Source organism: Cryptotermes secundus, unplaced genomic scaffold (genome assembly GCF_002891405.2).
Source record: "Cryptotermes secundus unplaced genomic scaffold, Csec_1.0 scaffold639, whole genome shotgun sequence".
Lineage (NCBI taxonomy): Eukaryota > Metazoa > Arthropoda > Insecta > Blattodea > Kalotermitidae > Cryptotermes > Cryptotermes secundus.
In genome coordinates this window covers 10,033-31,117 of record NW_019743157.1, presented here as the reverse complement: position 1 = coordinate 31,117, position 21,085 = coordinate 10,033, and the positions used below count along the sequence as shown (strand labels likewise).

At 38.4% G+C, this 21,085-nt stretch overlaps 2 protein-coding genes across 5 annotated transcripts; one reads left to right on the top strand and one right to left on the bottom strand.

Moving 5' to 3' along the window:
• The first annotated feature begins 5,180 nt into the window (after nucleotides 1–5,180).
• Nucleotides 5,181–11,231, top strand: LOC111873929 (piggyBac transposable element-derived protein 4). 4 transcript variants are annotated; one of them, XM_023869038.2, is made up of 2 exons: nucleotides 5,181–6,295; nucleotides 6,460–7,764. In XM_023869038.2, the coding sequence occupies exon 2, from the start codon at nucleotides 6,621–6,623 to the stop codon at nucleotides 7,365–7,367; it is 747 nt and encodes a 248-aa protein (XP_023724806.1). In that variant the 5' UTR covers nucleotides 5,181–6,295; nucleotides 6,460–6,620; the 3' UTR covers nucleotides 7,368–7,764. The 4 variants fall into 3 exon arrangements, 3 of the variants coding, with proteins under 3 accessions (XP_023724803.1, XP_023724806.1, XP_033611172.1); XR_002844454.2 differs by adding an exon at nucleotides 10,201–11,231 and having other exon boundaries at nucleotides 5,181–7,563; XM_023869035.2 differs by adding an exon at nucleotides 10,201–11,231 and having other exon boundaries at nucleotides 5,181–6,585.
• A 1,106-nt stretch (nucleotides 11,232–12,337) lies between these two features.
• LOC111873918 (ribosomal protein S6 kinase alpha-5) lies at nucleotides 12,338–17,085 on the bottom strand. The gene has a single exon (XM_023869011.2). The coding sequence runs from the start codon at nucleotides 17,083–17,085 to the stop codon at nucleotides 14,839–14,841; it is 2,247 nt and encodes a 748-aa protein (XP_023724779.1). The 3' UTR covers nucleotides 12,338–14,838.
• Nucleotides 17,086–21,085: the final 4,000 nt, after the last annotated feature.

Below are 21,085 nucleotides of genomic sequence, written 5' to 3'. Positions count from 1 at the left end.
CTTGCAGCAAGTGTCTTCGTTTTCCTACAGACCAGCTGGAAAATGTTGTGAACGAGATTTTTTCTGATGATGATAGTGGCGATGAAATAATGATTCCTGAATTGGATGAAGTTGATAGTGACAATAATACAGTGATAGATAATGATCCACAAGACAGTAATCATGAACATTTACTTACAACGAGTGCGGTGCCTGACACGGCCATCTCATGAACGTACGGAGAAATTGTACCCCCAATATTTCCATTTGCTAATAGTTTTGGGATCAAAATTGATATAACACATAAAATACATCCCTTTTCATGGATTAAAATTTTTTCTGGATGACGACTTGGTAAATCACATCACAACTGAAACCAATCGCTATGCTCACCAGCACTTCAACACACATGAGTTAGCTCCTCACTCTCGAAAACACAATTACAATTATGTCACATCAGATGAAATCTGGACATACTTAGGAATTGTGTTCATGACAGGAATCGACAAACGCCCTGAAATTGAAGAATATTTGTCCACTAGGCCCCTATTTCACACCCATGGTTTGGACAAAACATGTCTTTGCGGTTGAATAGTTTCATTCTATTCAAAAAGAACACAACAAACGAAAAATACAAGAAGAGAAATTACAGATTCAAAGATTTTATATTGGACTGTGTAGAAAAATGACTGAACCAAACAAACAGTGTGGAGAGGGAGAAAAGTCAAGGAATGAAGTGGATGACGAATCTATTGGGTCAGACTAGAGTGCAGTCACGCCTCCGCCCTCGACCTTGAAAAGACCACCAGTGAAAGAGCCAGCAAATCGTCTAGAGGGTGGCTTGAAAATTCACAAAATGGTCCATGTTCCTAACAGTAACAATAAGAAGAATGGTGCCCTGAGAAAGTGTCGCGTGAGTGCTAAGCACAAGGTTAGAAAAGAAACAAGTATCATGTGTGCAGGCTGTGGTGTGGCTCTCTGCAAACTTTCATGTTTCAATGTTTATCACACGAAGAAAGACAAATAAAGAGGTGTGGAAAAGCATTTATTGCATAAAATATTGTATTTTAATTAGTTCCCAAAAATTTCGTTTTTAAAAACCAATTTTTGTCGAAGTTGTTTAGGAAAAAGTAACTACATGCATTTTAGCGACATAAGGTTTAAAGGGCCTGCCAGGACAGGGGTGGGATTTAAATACCCTTTGTGCCAGTCAAAGTGTTAAGTAGGCCAACATATGGAAGAAAAGTCCTGTTCCCATCATGTATTGGAAGTAGAATCTAGTAACTTTCTTCTTATGACCTAATCCCATTTCACCATCTGACTGTGCAACCCCAGAGATATTTTAAATACAAGTAAAGACTGTTGCTGGGTTATAATTTACAGTGGTGTAATATTTCATATGGCTTGCCAACTTTCACTTTCACTTTTCACTTTCACTTTTTATTTGTTCCATAGATCGTTATTGACAAACATGCCACAGGATGTAGAACATGTCAAAGTTAATTATAAAAGAAAAAACAGTTCCTATACAGAGCTTTGTCAACAATAAAATAGGTACAATAAAATAAGAATAGCCTACACATATAATAGATTTATCACATTTCTGCACAGTATGCTAAAATCAAGATATAAATATAATATTATCAAATATATAACATTATAAATATAAAATCAAAATAAAATTATAAAATATATTATTGTATTATATTAAAATATTCCTCTAATGAATAAAAGGAATAAAGATACAGAAATTCCCTCAATGCGCTTTTAAATTGTTTTATATCATTTGACAATAGTTTTATAGGAGCAGGCAGTCTATTAAAAACCTTAATCCCTGTATAATGTAAGCCTTTTTGGTACAGTGACAGATGAGACCGTGGGTAATGCATATCGAGACTGTTCCTAATGTCTCTGTTATGCCTCTGGGAGTTTCTTTTAAAGTGTTCACTGTTCTTAATCACAAATATCAAAAGTAAATATATATATTGTGATTGTAAAGGTAATATATTTAGTTTTTTAAAGTATTCTCTACACGATTTCCTATTTCCAATCCCTACCATAATTCTAATAATTCTCTTTTGGAGTTTAAATATTGTGTTACTATAATAACAGTTCCCCCAAAATATCAATCCATAGGTCATTATGGAATGGAAGTATGAGAAATATACTGACTTAAGCGATTCGAGGGACAGGAATGGCTTAATAGCTCTAACTGCAAAGCAGGCTGAGCTTAATTTAGGAATAATTGCATCTATATGGTTTTTCCAAGAAAAAGTGCTATCTAATGTCAATCCAAGAAACTTTACATTACTAGTATTTGCTATTTCTCTACTCTCATACATTACATGTAAGTCTACTAGGGAGCTTCTTTTGGTTACAAATTGCATATACTGTGTTTTATCCTCATTCAGGGATAACAAATTTGTAGTAAACCAGTTTTTCATATCTTGAAGAATTTTGTTAGCACAATTAGTAAAATCTGTTAGGTTGAGACTTTTCACAATTATACTAGTATCATCCGCATAAAGAACCATTTCAGCCTTATTATTACCTATCTTTGGTAAGTCATTCACATAAAGCAAGAAAAGCAATGGTCCAAGTATTGAACCCTGGGGGACACCGTGCTTTATTTCTCCCCAATTTGAACTTGCCTCAGGGGAATTATTATCTAGGACCACTTTTTGGTGTCTACCTTCCAAGTAAGATTTCATTAGTTTGAGGAATATTCCTCTTATTCCATAGAATTCTAACTTTGTTAATAGGATATCATGGTTAACGCAATCAAATGCCTTCTGCAGATCACAAAAAATGCCCCCAACCACTTTTTTTTCATTCATTGCCTTCATAATTTCATTTATCAATTTGTAAGATGCATTGTCTGTTGATGTGGTTGGTCTAAACCCAAATTGCTCATTTACTAAAATATTATTACCTTCAATATGTTGCAGGAGTCTTTGATAGATAATTTTTTCGAACACCTTTGAGAATGTGGTCAATAGAGAAATTGGCCTATAATTAGCTATATTTCTCTTGTCACCCTTTTTGAATAGTGGTTTCATAATGGAGTATTTTAAACGAGTAGGAAAAATTCCTAACGTTATAGATTTATTACAGATATAGTTTAAAGGAGAACTTATAAAGGGGGTACTAACTTTTAGCATTTTTGTGGTGATTCCATCATATCCATGAGAATTCTTTGTTCTAATAGAGTTGATAATTCTTTCTATCTCTATAGTTGTTGTATTTTTAAATTTGATATCAGGAAAAGGAATTTCTGACATCCTAGATAGATAATGGCTTATATTTTTGGTGCCCATTGAGCTTCCTGTATCTCTGTTTTTAATTTTCTGTGTAATATGTTCAGCTATAGTTAGAAAATAATCATTGAAGGCATCAGGGGAGTTTTCATGTTTACTAGCAGTATGATCTTCCTTTCTGTTTGTTACTGATCTTATAATGTTCCATGCTGTTTTCATTTTATTTGAAGAGTTGTTTATTTGCTTATTATACAAAGTCTTTTTAGCTTCAATGATTACTCTAGTTAATATTTTACAGTATTGTTTATAATGTCTCTTTAAAGTGACATCATTGCTATTCTTACATAGTAAATATAGCTGTCTTTTATGGTTACAGGAAGTTTTTATACCAATTGTTATCCACTGTCTATTGTTATTCCTTCTACTTACTTTTCGAAGGGGAAAGCTTGTGTGGACTATTCTTAAATAGTTATTCATGAATGTGTTAAATAAGACGTCTACATCAATGCCATTGTCATTAAATATACTGTCCCAGGATTCGTAGCTCAGTCTATTTTTAAATTCCTCCACAGAATATTTATTTATGCTTCTAGTATAATATTCACACATCCAGAAAGCCATCAGTGAAGGAACTGCTGTTCCAAATGATGGATGCCACTAATGTCAGGCTGAGGAAGCAACACATAGGCTGTTATGAGACTTGATTTTGAAGACAGTTCTGCATAGTATCTTCTGGGTATAGCACCATATTGAAATGGCACATTACTGATGGGGGGGGGGGGAACTAGCTGCTTCTGTCATATCAGTGAATGCAAAATCTGAACCATGATTATTAAATTGGTTATAAAATTTATGAGTTGTTTTGAGTGAAGGTGCCCATCGCATTTGAAAATGAGCATGAAACTGGTTCTGTGTGACCACAACACTGTTTTTATGCGTTGTTCTACAGCCAATCTTGCTTTATCAGCCATCTTGTGTAAATTGGCACATGAGCAGGAACAGCGTGACACTAGTGCTCTCAGGAAGAGTAAGAACTAATCTCCAAGATCAACTGTAAGTGTTACCGTGTTACAAAACATTGTTCATTGCATGGCTGGATATTTAATACTAAATCAAATAACTGGATCATTTTGTGTGCTTATCTGTTACCACCAAGGCACTACCTACCAATTGAAAATACTGAACAGATTGTTTTACATATGCCATCATACACACAGAATGCCCCATAATTTTGAAATCAAAGACAACAGTATCAGAAGCAAGCTTCGCTGTCAGTGAGTTCACATCAGAAACAATTCATGCCACTCTGTAGGACTGGAAAAATGGTGGATATACTGAGCATCTTGTTACAGCTGTATCAAAGCTCAAATATTTCTCAAGGTTCCAAACTTATGGGACGTTATGTAATTACCTAGCAACAGAAGAATGGTGGACATTCACATGTATTATACTACATATAGTCTCCTAGCAACCACAAGACAGAAAGAATAATAGGACATGGAACACAGAAGGAATTTATATTACAGATTCATGATGGTAAGGTAAAAGTGGAATGATCCCTGTGTCTAATTATGAACCATACCATAAAGAAATATTGGTGACTGCATTCTTAACCATAGCACTAGATGGAGATGAGTGGTGAGCTCCACATGCCAGCCACATTACCCCTAGGGGAAGACTCCCATCACCCACTGGACAGGATGCTCAGACCCACTAACTTCTGCTTCAGGTGGGTGTTGAACCTAGATTCCTCACTTGTCCAACCCATAGTCCAGTCACTGAAACAAACCTCATTCTTATGCATGATGCATATTGTATTGTCTTCTTGAAGTTGCCGGCACGTAAGGCTCACAACCTTACCGCCATCTTTGAGCCGATTGTCAAGATAATGTGGGTTCCTCAACGTCTCACAACCCTACGGGCCTTCATGGCCCGTTACAGGGATAGCTTTACTTTTCTACTTTTTACTTTTTTTTTACTTGAACTGTAATGATATCCTCATTGTTTGGGTCAAAAACATTATCATGTTTTTAATTTTCCTTTCTAAGAAATGAGAACCATGAGAATAATGAACCACTACATACTTCCCATGGTTGTACTAAGTCTTTCATCACAAATAAACCCACACCCTTCCACTTCTTTTCCAAACCACCACTCACAACAGTGATGTCATTTCTCAGTTGATACTATATGAACAGTGCAGCTGACATAGGAACTAAATAAATCGAGAATGAAACTGTAAGGATATGATTACTGGTGGAATGAATACTATGTAAAACACTATGCAAAGGCATGAACGTTCATGAATGTTTCGTTTGTTTTCTTCTGCCATCTGGATGTCATAATTTGAACTTCTTGTGGAACGACCGCCAGCCGTATGTTATTTGGTATCCGTTGGTGATGCGTGGTGTTGTGCGGTTATAAGGTGTTTATCGGTTTAACCCCTCAGCGTCGGGGGCATTTAAATGTTAGCAGAATGGCTTCAGTTTCGAGGAAATGCATGCCTTCTGGCTACAAAAAGGAAACGCATAATACCTTGCGTGATCCCCCGTGTTATGCGGATGGAGAAGCTGCTAATACTATAGTAAAAGAACTCGATATTGACTGTCATGATGAGATGGCTTTGAAAATTGAAGATGAAATTGCGAGTGAAGAATTCGATAGTGACTGTGTTGATGAGATGGATATGGAAATTAAAACTGAAATTTTGAGTGAAGAACTCTATATTGACTCTGACGATGAGATGGATTTGGAAATTAAAGTTGAAATTGCGAGTGAAGAATCGAGCAGTGAAAAGTCGGAAAGTGGTACGGAGAGTGAAACGAGTTTTGTTCGTGTTCATGTGTGGCAAGACGTGACAGTGGGCGACAAGAAACCCAGGGAATACACATTTACTAAAAATGCAGGGCCACAACTTAACCTTCTGCCAGATGCAGAGCCCACGGATTATTTTAATTTATTTTTCAACAACGAGCTTTTGAATAACATTATTGGAGAGACGAACAGATACGCGAGAGACAAAATTGCGGAACTTCAGCTAAGCCCGAGGTCTATTTGGAGTAGGTGGTCTGATGTCTCTACTCCTGAAATGAAGGCGTTTTTAGGTCTAATTATAAACATGGGCCTAATCCCATTACCCGACGTAAAAGACTATTGGTCTAGTGAATGGACAACACAGATAAAATTTTTTGGTGACGTAATGTCTAGAAATCGCTTTTTGCAGATATTTTGGATGATGCACGTGGGAAATGATACCACCGAAGAAAGCAGTCGAGCCATCAAAAGAACAAAGAAAGTACATGGGGTTATAGAACATATGGAGAAACAGTTTAGAAATATTTTGTGCCAGGTAAAAACATTGCAATAGATGAATCAACAGTTGGGATGAAGGGCAAAATAATTTTCAAAACTTATGATCCAAAAAAACCAACGAAGTGTGGTATAAGATTATTTGTATTGGTTGACAGTGACACTGGTTATGTTCACAGTATAATTCCATATTATGGAAAACTTACAGGTGACGTGTACAACTTGCCATACTCAGAAAAACCGTTAACTTCAAGAATAGTTCTTTCCTTGATGGACAAACTAGGACTCAGTGTGTCTGGTGTTGAAGGCTACCACCTTTTCACTGACAGATATTATAGTAGTGTTAAGTTGGCCCAAGAATTGGACAATCAAAAATGTCACACAACAGGCACTATTATTGCTGATAGAGTTGGTAATCCAAAACCAGTGAGGCAGGGTGCCATGAAGAAAATGAAGAGTGGGGACACTTGTTCCTACAGAAGTAGGAATGTCCTGCTAATGGGCTGGAAAGACAAGAGGGTGGTTCTCATGATGTCTACATATCATGACACATCCATGGAAAAAATAGTGACCATTCAGAAAGGGGGGCAGCAGAAAGAAATTCAAAAGCCAGTGTGTGTACTTGACTATGCAAAGCATGTGGGTGGTATAAATCGCAGTGATCATTACTGCGCAACATATGCTTTCATTCGGAAATCTCTGAAGTGGTGGAGAAAACTCTTTTTCTGGTGTCTGGAAGTGTGCATTGTAAATTCATACATTTTGTACAGCAGCCATAAGACACACATGGGAGTGAAACTGATGTCACATGTTAGGTATTGAAGAACTCTTGCTGAAAATTTAATAGGTGATGTGCGCAATCCAAGAAAGCGGTCACATCTGGGGTCAGCTGAGAGAGAAGAGAGACTAAATGTAGCGTCTCACTTCCTCTACCACTATGAAAAAAAGAAACACAAGGACTGCATCGTGTGCAGCAATCGGAAGGTCAAGGGGGCCAGAAAAGAAACATATTTCTAGTGTAAGACCTGCATAAATCAACCAGCTATGTGCCCTGGGGAATGTTTTGAAAGATATCACACTCTCAAGAACTTTAAAAGGGTTTAGTGCAAGTCTCGTAGATTTTCTGGTTATATTGTTTTCAATATTATATCTCAGCATCCTGTTGCACTCTACACGATAAATGATACACACTCCGTCCCAAGTGCAAACAATGTATATTATATGGCTTTGATCTTGTTCTCTTCTACACTACATGTTTCGGCCTCTATCGGCCATCATCAGGTGTATACTCTAAACGTTGCTGCCACACTGAAACCCAGTCTAAAATTTAACATTTAAAAAACACATTGTTATTTTTTGTATTATCAACATCTACCTCGTTGATATGTGTCTGGTATGTAGATTATATTGCACATGTCAAATTTTCCTGTAGTAGCACTATAAAATCTTTAGTTATGATTTTAAAATCCTTTAAAATTTTCTCTAAATTTTTAAATTTAGAATTTAAAATTGTTAGGGTTACTCGCCCTATGTCTAAAGTGCTGGAGCGGCTAGTTCTTGTTCCACACTGTACAGGTGTTATTCTGTGTGGTCTTCCTGTGTGCGTGCCGCTGCTTGTGTTTACTATGTACAGTACCTGTACAGTGTGGAACAAGAACTAACTGCTCCAGCACTTTAGACATAGGGCGAGTAACCCTAACAATTTTAAATTCTAAATTTAAAATTTAGAGAAAATTTTAAAGGATTTTAAAATCATAACTAAAGATTTTATAGTGCTACTACAGGAAAATTTGACGTGTGCAATATAATCTACATACCAGACACATATCAACGAGGTAGATGTTGATAATATGAAAAATAACAATGTGTTTTTTAAATGTTAAATTTTAGACTGGGTTTCAGTGTGTCAGCAACGTTAAGAGTATACACCTGATGATGGCCGATAGAGGCCAAAACATGTAGTGTAGAAGAGAACAAGATCAAAGACATATAATATATATTGTTTGCACTTGGGACGGAGTGTGTATCATTTATTATATTGTTTCGTGTAAGTCTCATAGATTTTTTGGTTATATTGTTTGTATACATAGAAAATTAAGTGTTATTAAAATGTACACTAATAATTTTTTAATTAATGTCAGACTTATTATAAAATGACTCACAACACCATCCACTGTGATTGATTAATAAAAGTTGTTTCACACTGGACAGTGTTGCAAGTCAATTTATACTATTGCTAGTGTGATGAACCAGGATGAGCCAAGTCACAGACCGTTATGACACACCTTTAGAGGATAACAAGAAATATGTTGTATGGAATGAAATATATGTACAGTGAATTCTCAGTTAATTGTTGTAATAGAGAGAAGTAACGTGGATAGTTACAAAACCACAGCTAACCAAATACCGGTATCTAATAAGCACTGTGCGAAGTAAAAATCCTGCGATGACCTGTAGAAAATCTACTGGTCAAGCTACCAACCACTAAACTGTAGAAACAAATGCATTTGCAATGGTAAAAATTCGTCATTGTGCAGGGATAACAGGTGTAAAGCAATAAGGCACTAAGTTGCCACAGAGTGAGAAATATATAATCTATTATGAATGAAGAGTAAAATTTAGGATACCCAAAAGAATATAGACAATTCCTGGTTTATGAATAAATACCACTTCTTGTGCTATTGTAGTTCTCGCTTTAACATTATTATGCTGTCAGTAACAGACAACATGGTGGAAGTATAGTGGTGAAGACAATAGGAAGTGGATGTATACAGTTGCATGCAGCAGTAGTTGGGCTAGCTTGGTTCATGCAGGTGAAACAGGCCTGTTTTGTAACAAGACGAGAGTGAACTTAGTGTATAGTAATTTTGGAAAGCCTTTGACATCAAAACATGCTATGGAGATCACAATAGAGACTTGGTACCTGCTATAATAAATTGATCAGTGAGCACTAAAGTTTTGTCACCTCAGTCTTTAAGTTCAAAGAGATGGCCTGTCTCCAAAGTACACAGTTTTATGACTCATAAGACCATAATCCTCATAGTCACCACTGTAAGAACCTCACATCCAGTTCAGTATTTGTGTCTTGTTCCTATCCTCCCTTCCCTATTTCATGCACCATTTTTCCTTCCTCACTTTTCACTTCTGTTCTGAAAGTAGGCAGCAGGTTCCTGCGAAATCTTCGCACCTGTCTATCCAAGTACATAACATCACATCCCAGAAGGCTGTTCTTAATGACAGATTTGTTTTAGCTGGTGAAAGTGAACACTTTTAATAGCACTAAGATAACATGGCTACACTGTGATACGGATTGACCCACAATTTTTAAGACACTATTTACAGTTTCTTGTATCAAACTTTTATGTGTAAATACACTCACGTTTTAATTGAAGGGTCCAGTGGAAAAAGGATTCGGTTCCACTTTGAAAAGCTTTCAGAAAATAACAAGAACTCGTTTAATATGACATGACTGTGTGGCCCCATATTCACTGTAACAGTGTGATGAATCAATTGAGTCACTATTCTTCCACTAAAAACAATATAAAACTGACTTTCAGCAGAAACTGGAGCCACATCATTTTTGCAGTGGCCCCTTCAGTTATTCCAGTGTCTACTGCATTATAGGTTTGTGCACCTGCTTTCTTGTTTACTTCAGGGTTGCTGAAACAGATGCTGAAGTCCAGCAACGCTTACAGAAGTGGAATAAATTCTTGGAATTGGGAGGCATTGCAGCTGGACATACATCAGAAGAGAATAAAGGGAAAACAGATGTTACAGAACAAAATGTAACTAGTGCAAAGGGCAGAGAATAGGAGGATATTACTAAGAATATTTATGCAGATTCTCAGGTGTGTTTGTCCACACATGAAGGTAGAGGATGCATCTAAAGTACAAAAGTGAGAAGAGGGTGTTAAGGGTAGTAGTGGTATTGTAGTTGAAGAAGGTGGTAGATGTGCAGAAAGCACTGATGACACAGAAGGTCATAGGAATGAAGATGATGAGATTGATGAAGGTAGGAGAATAGTGAAAACTACAGCATACGTTTATGACACAATTTAGTTAATGACTTCATCTTATACCATTCTCTGGTGAATGTAAGGATTTCTATTCATAGTGTAGAAATTCCTTAAATCTCCATGCTTTAAAGAAAATTACAGGTATTTACTTCACAGTCTTGTCTCACAAATAGTATTGGATGAGAAGATGCCATGAACAGTAAAACTATTAATCTTCCTCAGGTAGAAATGTTTTAATTAATTTATTCCAAGAAAGAAAAGTAACATGGAAAGTTATATAAGGACATCACTGCTTGTTTGCCAGAAACCAGTATTTTATTGAAGTGAATTGACCTTAACTGTGAATGCAGTATTTTTAGCCAAGGAAATGATAGATCACTAGCATTTGTTGGCATTGTGGTGGTTGTGTTTTTTGGTTTGTAAAATAAAATGACACATATTTTGACCACTGTTCACAGTAGGCTAAAATGATTCCTAAAGAAGTTGCTGATTTAATTTTCAAGTGCAAGAAAACAGCCTATGAATACATTTTGTGTTCAAAAGAAAACATGATTTTACAATTTATGTATTAAACAGCAGATAGCTGAGCCTTATACCTTATGTCCAAAAAGTATCTGACTTTATTTTTTTCCACTGTAAGTAATGGCCAAAGGGGTAGGGATGTGTCTGTGGCTGCCAGATAGTGAAGTGGTGTAACACGTGTTCGTTGCATTCTTGTTTCGCTCAAGATGACAGAACGCTTGGAGCAGCGATACTGCATGAAATTTTGTCAGAAACTTGGGGATACCCAAGCAGAAACAATCTGCAAAATTCAGCAGGCTTTCGGCGATGATGCAATGGGGGTCACCCAAATTAGAGTTGTTCACCTGCTTTAAACGTGGCCGTATGTCGGCGGACAGTGAGCAGCTTTCTGGGAGACCATCAGTGCTGATGTCATTGAAAAAGTGCGGACACTGGTCATGGAGGACCGTCATTTGGCCATCTGTGAAGTTGCTGATGAGGTTGGGATCAGCAGAGGTTCCACAAACACAATTTTAACTGAGGATTTGGGTATGCGAAGAGTGGTGGCAAAATTTGTGCCCAAGCTGCCTTCGCCAAAGCAGCAACAACTCTGTCTTGAGGTTGTGCAGGACATGCTGGAGTGTGCCAACAGGGATCCTGAGTTCCTGAAGACTGTGATCACTGGTGACGAGTCGCGGATGTATGGATATGACCCGGAAACCAAGGTCCAGGCATCACGATGGAAGCATTCAACATCCCCGAGACCCAAAAGAGCACGACAGGTTTGGAGCAACGTGAAGGTGATACTGACTGGTTTTTTTTTTTTTTTGATTACCGGGGTGTTGTGCATCATGAGTATGCAGCACTAGGCCAGACTGTCAATAAGGAGTACTACCAAGAAGTCCTCCACCATCTTCGTGATGCAGTTCGGCGCAAGAGACCGGAGCTGTGGGACGCACGCAACTGGCAGCAGCATCATGACAACGCCCCAGCTCATTCATCACATCGGATCCAGGGTTTTCTGGCCAAGCACGGCATTCTGCAGTTTCGCCAGGCTCCTTACTCCCCTGACATGGCTCCTTGTGATTTCTGGCTGTTCCTGAGATTGAAGACACCGCTAAAAGGCAGCCGTTTTGACAGCCACAAGATATCATACAGAACGCGATGGCACAGCTGCATGCCATTCCAAAAGAAGCCTTCCAGAATTGCTTCCAGCAATGGAAGGACCATTAGACTAAGTGTGTGGAGTCACAAGGGGCCTACTTTGAAGGTGATTAGGTATTGTAACCACCCAGATACAGAACTCTTCTTTCCCGGCCCAAGGTCGGATACTTTTTGGACAGAGTAGTATGTGTGACTTGTGTTTGGGAGGTACCTGGGTTGAATCTTATCTGAAGTTTGTACTGATGTTTGTAGGTTGCCCATAGTCTTTCTGTGATAAAAAAAATACATCATGACTGTTTGTCCCCCATACCTACCATTTCACCCGCAGACTCATCCACAATTTCATTCAGCAACATATGACCTCCAGTGTTATTGTAGTACCACTAAATAACCAGCTAGTCACAATTGAATTGATTTACATTTAATTTTATTTATAGGTGTTATTTTTTACAGTTCTATAAAGTAACAAGTGAAATAATCTGTAAAGGTACACGTGTACCTTAGATAACAAAAAAAGGAACAGCATTTACCAGAGAAAAATCCTAAAAGAATCTTGAATAGATATTCGGTCTGTTCAGTGAAATTCCTCATTGATATGTATAATTCACTAGCAAAGTAGCATTGATTGGGGTACTTTGGTGAGAAAGTTTGGAATTTTAATGTAAAATCTAGTGTAGAGAAATCTCAATTAAAATACACCTACAGATGTATAATTTGAATGATAAAACTTTAATTTAGTTTGCATATTATACACATACATTAGGCTTTGTCATGAAATCATTACATTTGTTTCAGAATGATTGTAATTTTTTAATTGTTTGTTAACATTCTCTGATAGTGAACTTTTAAAGTCAAGAAACTTACACTTTTCTGAAATGTAAAGGATGTGTACATTACTCAGCAGCGTTATACAAAGTACTAAATGCTGAATGCTTAGGGTTCTGCACACTTTTTTAGGTGTTCTGGATAACTCCATAGCATTCTGTGTCAACTGTGGCTTAAGTAATGGACAAAATTGTATGAACAAATTTAATTTATAATACATCTGCTTATAACAAACTCCTTACACAGATTTATGAGCAATTCCCAGCCTTCAGATGAGAGAGCCCTATTAGGAATTGACTTACATTTGTAGGTTGGATGATAAGGGAGTTGTTAATTGAACATAGTAAAGCTTCCATATGTTAATCAGTCCAAAATAGTATGTTGTAAGGGTCACATGGTTACTTTTTGCAGGCAAGTCTGCAAGGTGAAAGTACTATAATTATCAGACTATAAGTCAAGACTTTTTATTTTAATTCATTTACAAACTGGCTCTCTTATTTTCATAAGATAAAATATGCATTCATAGGCACCGCAGTGAGAACCTCAAACTCAACAACACCTGAAATTCTCCCTGATGTCATGGAAGCTTTCTGTTGCTTTGATTGGCCCACCATTTAATAATTTATGCTCCTCACCAGATATTTCTAATGTGGTAAAATTGAGGAGCCTCAGATATCCAGTCATGCAGCAAATGTGGGGAGGATGAGAATGCATACGTGAAGTTAGTAAATTTCAAAGGAAGAAACTGCTTGATTAAATAAAGAGGATAATATTAAAATAGTTAATAAAGCATAAGGTGTGGTGATGTGTCCATCAAGAGCCCTGCTCCAGGATATTAATTCCTTAGGTGAGTGCTGGAATGTAAGTAATGGTTGGCTTGCTTCTGTTAAAAATAATTTTTTTTTTTAATTATTGAACTTACAAAGATTCTTAAGCCTCTTCTTGTTGATAGTTTTGCAAATCATAAATGAGGAGAAATTGCTGCTGAGATTAAGCATAGAAAGAACCACGGTTGCGGATATCATGATCTTCAGGACATCAACATGGAGAATGGAACATACCCAGATTTATCATAAAGTTATGATCTTACAAGGAAGAGAATAAATATAAAGTTTATTGACAAATCACGTACACAAACAGTATAACAATTACAATATATTGAATGAAAGGTATCCGCTGTAGAAAATCATGTAGTGCAGTGTTACATGATGCTTATATTCTTGTATATTTGGGCCCTACTCTATTGTAGTCTAAGGGAGCATGTTGTGAAAGTGCTTTAGAAGACAACGTTATAATTAATGTCTCTGGAATATATGACAGGAGCAGGAATGTTCAACGATTCACACGAGGCAAAGATTTGCACTATATTGGATGTGTTATAGTGAAACCCCAGTGTTTTTCTGCTGTATAAATAGTAGACTGCACTGAATAAGATGGATAGAATATTGTGCCCCGATTGGACACAGGGTTTGGTATGATAATTAGATTTACTCACCACATACATTGTAACTCAACTACAAACTTTTGAGTGGTTGCCAAGTAAAGATGAGCAAGATGAACAATCTCACATCCCAACTATGCTTTCAGGAACATGATCCTTTATATAGCACCTCTTAGGTCTGTTTTCTGCCTCCTTTCAGTCCTTTTGTTCCTTTGTCGTGCATGGTTTGCCTCAGTTAATTCTGCTTCCAGGGACTTCGTTGTTTTTGTGCCATTTCTCAGGCATGTTTCTTTCTTCCATGGCTCCCTGTTGTACCTATTCTATACCTAGTTCTTATTGACTTTGCTTACAGTGACTCAATCCTTTCTGTGCTGGCTGTGAGGTCTGTTTTCATCTTCCGGTTCTCCTGGTTGTACCTCTTCCATGCACAGTTTGTCTCATTCAGTTCCTCTTCCAGTGACTGGATTCTCTGTATGGCAGCTCTCAGGTCTATTTCCATCATGTTTTCCTTGATATTGTATCTCTTCCATCGGGAGTTTGCCTTATCCAATTTCAGTTCCAGGGAGGTGTTCTTTTTTTTGGAATCTGTCAGGTGTCTTTGCAGCCTCATTTTCTCCCCTCTATAGCTGTTCTGCGCACCCTTTACCTTAATCAGCTCTGCTTCCAAGGACTCCATCTTTTCAATGGCAGCTCTCAGATCTGATTGCAACTTTGTTTTCTCCAAATCATAGTTCATCTGTTTACGTTTTACCTCACTCAGTTCCTTTTCCAAGTTGTCGACCCTGCAAGTATATTGGTAATATGAAACATCAGCTGAGTTTGGGCAACTCTCTTCAGTACGCTGAAATTGTTCATCGCTCGCTACATATTCAGTACAGAGTGATGGTGATACATAAGAATATCCCCTGAATATCTCGTTACAGTCTGGAGGTATAGTAGCAGGTGAGTGAGCAGGAATATTCTCTTCAAATTCTTCATGAAGGTTGCTGTCATTTGATTCTTTGGGTGATAATGGTGCCAAAATTTTCCTCTGTTCAAGATCAGACCAGTTTATTCCCTTTAAGAATGGATGCCTTTTGAGTTCCTTAGCATCATCTTTTCCTCCGCCTAAACGCTTTCTTGGATCCTTGACTAATAATTTAGAGATGAAATCTGCCGCATGAAAGGATAAGTCATCTGGGATACAGAGTTTAGTAGTAACTATTCTCGAAGCAATTTCCTCATCTGTCTCTGATTCTCTTTGACGTTCAAAGGGTGACTCCCCTGTGAGGAGTTTATATGTGACGATACCAAGACTCCACCAATCCGCAGCCATATCATAGCCGGCGTCACTTACTACAATCACTTCTGGAGCCATGTACTTCAGTGTGCCACACCTTGAATATGTTTTACGCCACTCGTTTGGAAGGAACATCCTGCTGAGACCGAAGTCTGTAAGGACTGCATGTCCGTGTAAGTCCAGCAAAATGTTCTCCGGCTTAACATCCCGGTGGATGATACCCAACCTGTGAAGGTATTCCAATGCCAGAATAGTCTCACTGATGTAAAATCTTACCACATCTTCTGATAATTTTCTGCCGTAAGAATGGTTAAGTAGGTCCCCTCCACATATGTAATCCAGAACAAGGTATAATTTGGTGTCAGTTTGGAAAGCGTAATGGAGACTGGTGAAGAAGGGATGTTTGCCCACCACCTCCAACACATTACGCTCTGTCATTATGTATTGACTGACGTCTTCTTCAATGACCGAAGCTTTCTTTATCACCTTCATTGCATAAAATCGGCCATCATCCGTACCACCCCTCTTTTGAACCAGGAACACGTTTGCAAACCCACCGATTCCCAGAATTTGGAGAAAGTCGAACTGTGTTGGATCTGCTCCATCTGTCCTGGTCAGACTCCTGTTCGTTATTTTGGCGCTATTTTCCAGACCATCTATTTTGTCATGTTTCTGATCATCCAGCTTCTCTTTCAATTCATTTATGATTTTGTTCTTTGCCAGTATATGTTTTCTGAACTCCATAACCTGGCAAGCCATTTCGTCCATAATTCTTTTTATGCAGTTGTCCCTCTCCCAGATTTCTTCTTCTAATTCCTGTATTCTATCAACTGCTTCTGCAAGCTCTGAACTGCGGTCACGTAGATCCCGCGCCCCACTAGTCGCCTGTGATGCTGAGCTGACAGTTGTGCTTCGAGTTGTGGCGAACATTTCCGTGGAAGATATTGCTTCCGTACCTACTTGCACCGTCTCCAAATTAGTGGCCTGTGATGCTGAGCTGACAGTTGTGCTACGAGTTGTGGCGAACATTTCCGTGGAAGCTACTGCTTCCGTTCCTACTTGCACCGTCTCCAAATAAGTGGCCTGTGATGCTGAGCTGACAGTCGTGCTAGGAGTTGTGGCGAACATTTCCGTGGTAGCTATTGCTTCCGTTCCTACTTGCGCCATTTCCAAATTATAAGTCCCTTGCATTGATGCAGCTCCCCACGCTTCCATTTTCGGCAACGCGACCTCAGTATTCCTCTCCTGTGCCAAGTCTTTTAACCTGCGAAACCAGCCACCGCAGCTCTTCTTCAGTTTATTCCCGCTTTCCATTTCGTAGCAGATATCACCAAAGAATAACTGAATGATGCTACTACTCTTACATACCTAGGACATCAACTGGAAAATGATTCCCTCTGGTTCATGTCCTGAGTATGTAGCCTCTGGACGGACATAATAGAAAACACCGCTTCCAACAATTGCTCAGTTGCGTTACGTATTAAGTGGTGTGTTGCGTAGCGAAAGTCCGTGTGTTTGTTGGCTATTGCCTAGCAATGCCGTCCTTTTCTGGTTCTGCGATTCCTGGTTACATCCATTATGAAACAATATGTCTCGAGACGGAATCAATGTTGCTTTCATTAAAACCTCATATTACTGTAGCTATTCCTGATTATTTGTTAATGTAAAATTCTGTCGAGTGAAATGAGGTTTATAAACGATATCGCATTTGGGTTTTTAGTAAAACCGTTTCGAAATTTTCGCTGTATATTCTTGGTCAAGAACCCTGAAATTCTGCTTACAATTTGTTTTGTAGCATCTGCCTCGGTTAACACGGCAGAAAATCATTTCCGATAAATAATGAATAATTCAATAAGATTAAACACAACTTCCGAAAATATTTTCCATAACTGCAGCTGCATTCGTGTTGTTTTCATTTTGTCATATATTTTTCGTGCATCCTGTTGTGTTATTATATACGGTTCTTTAGTAGAGTCCGTCGCAACACAACAATACAATGGTCAAGGTTAAAATTAGCTTAGCTACATGTGTTTGCCTGAAGAAGGAAAATGTAGCTAAGCTAATTTTAGCTTTGGTCTCTAATAAAGAGTTGTCTCTTTCTGTTTTTTTTTCCGTCTAGGCTCCTCTTTTAATATCGGCAAAGTGTCGCGCATTATAGCGACTTATAAGTGTTATAATGGAAAGGGTCAACAAAAGCACTAATATTTGAGGGTATGACTTCTTTGCGTTTTGCGTTAATGTCAACCCATGTGTATCCACAGACTGACAAATTAAAGCTTATTTTAATTGATCACTTCAAGCGCTCTGCGTTAAGCCCAATTAGCTCAGTTTGAAGGAATTTTATCGTAACCTCCACTTTTGCTATGCTTTTAACGGGATGAGGTATCTTCCAGCAGTTCCTCTGTTGCGTTACGCATTAAGTGGTGTGTTGCGTAGCGATGGTCCGCTTGATTGTTGGCCATTGCCTAGCAATGACGTCCTTTTCCGGTTCCGCGATTCCTGGTTACATCCATTATGCAACAATGTCTCTTATGATGGAATCAGTGTTGCTTTCATTAAAACCTCATATTAGTTAGTTATTGGAGAGGGTGGGTTTCCCCATGCACTTAGACCAGTATTGGTCCATTGTGCTTCCCTCTATCATATTCTACCAGTCTCTATACCCTACAGATAAATGATGCGTACCATCAGTCCCGCCGAGCAAGCGAGTTCGGCCACTTGCTTAGCAGTGTCTATAATGCTTCCCCCATCTATCAGAGGCCTTAGAGACTATTATTGGGCGGGAAACGTCCTGGAATTTGGCTCAGTGATCTCCTTTGGAGATATGAGGTTCTTTTACGTGCCGTAAAATTACGACACGGGACACACAGCTTAAAGTCCCTCCCGGAGGACTTGTTCCCTGATTTTTTCCGCCCTTAAAAATTCGACGACCTCCGCCGGGTATTTGAACCCGCTTACCACGAGTCATGAGGTGGGAACGTTACCTCTAGACTACGGAGGCCGCTAAAACCTCATATTACTCTAGCTATTCCTGATTATTTGTTAACGTAAACTTCTGTTGAGTGAAATGAGGTTTGTAAACGATATCGATTTTGGGTTTTGACTACATATGTAATATCTTTCCTGGGGAGTAAAACGCGGCCGGCGCGTAAGGCTGATAACCTTACCGCCATCTGTGAGCCGATTGTCTAGATAATGTGGGACCCTCAACATCTCACATCCCTATGGGCCTTCACGGCCTGTTACAGGGATAACTTTACTTTTACTTTTTACTATCTCTTCACAAGTTATGCGTCCCGGGGAGGAACAGTAGGATTCGAAGTCAACTATATGCTCCTGTCCACGGAAATAGCGTGAAACGTTCGACGCGCAATGTAGAGGGCAATGAATACAATTTCACTCACGTGGAACATGGTGCGCTGTAGTCGCTGTAATTGGTTTATTATTTTCTTTGTGGGCCTCGTGGCCTTCATTGGTTTGGATACTTTGGACGAATCATTGCCAATATCATGGTATCGTTCATATCTTTATCATAATTATAACTTACGAAATAATATTTCGCTGCCTTACAGCAAAGAAACTCGTCTGTAATAAGCTAAGAAGGAAGCAAGAGCAGTGTATATCTTATTTATGTTAATTTTTCATAAATTTACCGTCGTACGTTTCTTTTTCGTTGTGGCAAGATGACTGTTACGGCACGATTTGTAAAGCCGCATATCAACCTACGGAGCATGAAAATTGTTTGAGGCTTCACGTAAATTTATGTGTTGTATGATCACTTAAGGGGGTATTTTTACCATATTTGTAGTGTTAGGAATTGAATTTAAAATTTTATTATATGTCCTGCACTAAATGTAGCACAAACACCAAAATTAAATTGAAAAAAGGATATAAGCTGGTGTTTATGTACTGGCGAGGTTATGGTTGACGAACAGGACATGCCATTGAGAAGTATAAAAAATTAACAATATGCGAAGGCAATCTTTGTTCCAAGAAGGGGGTTTAGAAGTAAAAAATAACCAGCTAGTTCTGGCCATCCAGAAGAAATTTAAGGCTTGCAGTCTCCAGTTAAAAAACTTCGACGTCAACAGACGTGATTAAAATATATGAACTTAAAAACACTCATTTTTATTCTTAAATGATACATACTGACAATAGACTGAATACTACAGACTATGGCTGGCAAATGACAGACCCCACCTCTCATCAGAGAGGGTGCCCCAAACAGACAGGACAGTAACTTTCATACAAGAAACATCTGGTCATGAGCCCCAGCCAGGGCTCGATACCAAGACAAACAGACTGACCATCAGTCGCAATGTCACTTTGATCACTTTGACTTTGGGAGTTGTCTGTTAAGTAGTGTGGAAGGTTCCCACACACCATTTATGGCTGAGGTATTCTCTAACTTTTAATAGACCTTCCACATAGACAATATCCAGGGCTATCAGGAGTCTAAATGATGCCCCAGGCAACAAGAAATTCCAAAGCCCCCCCTCACCGCAGTTGAAAACAGTAAACATTCAAAAACTTTTGACCAACTAACTCCATGGAGCTGAGCCCTTCTTGAGAAGCTGCCAGTTGTGCAGCTACTCAAGAATTTCCCAACATTTTATGGAACCTGAAGGTTCATCACAATTTTTAAAAGAGCTCTCCATTGGTCCTTATCCTGAGCCATATCAATCCAGTCAACCCAATCCTCTCTCTCAGATCCACTTTAATATTATCCACCCACCTACATCTTGGTCTTCCTAATGGTATCATTCTTTCTAGCTTTCCCACCAATATCCTATATGCAGTTCTCTTCTCTCCCATGCACGCTACATGACCTGCCCTTCTCATCATCATTCACTTGGTCATTGTAATTGTACTTGGCAAAGAGTACAAGTTATGATGCTCCTCATCATGCAACCTTTTCTAACCACCTGTCACTTCACTTTGGTCCAAATATTCCCCTCAGCACTATTTTCTTAAAACACTCACTCATAATTAAAAATACAAAATTTTGAGGCACTGTGACAATTATTATAGCAGTCATATGTTTAAGACGTCAGCAAATTAAGTCACAGTAGGATCAAAATTAATGTTCATTTAACAAATATAGTTTGTAAAATGTTCCACCTCAAGTGGCTGCTGGCGTTACCTGGGCTATTGTGCCAGCCCTGATAATATATCTTAAAAGTAGTCAATGCCCTTCTCCATTTATTACTGAGAGTTACCCTGACATATTATGCTGAATGCCACTGCTGAAATATCACTGAAACTAGGAAATCAACCCAGGGCCTATGCTAATAATTCCAGCTTTTCAGGTATA

Excerpts from the sequence above, each read along its gene's own strand:
- LOC111873929 (XM_023869035.2), top strand. The coding sequence starts at position 5,713 with ATGGCTTCAGTTTCGAGGAAATGCATGCCTTCTGGCTACAAAAAGGAA.
- LOC111873918 (XM_023869011.2), bottom strand. The coding sequence starts at position 17,085 with ATGGAAAGCGGGAATAAACTGAAGAAGAGCTGCGGTGGCTGGTTTCGC.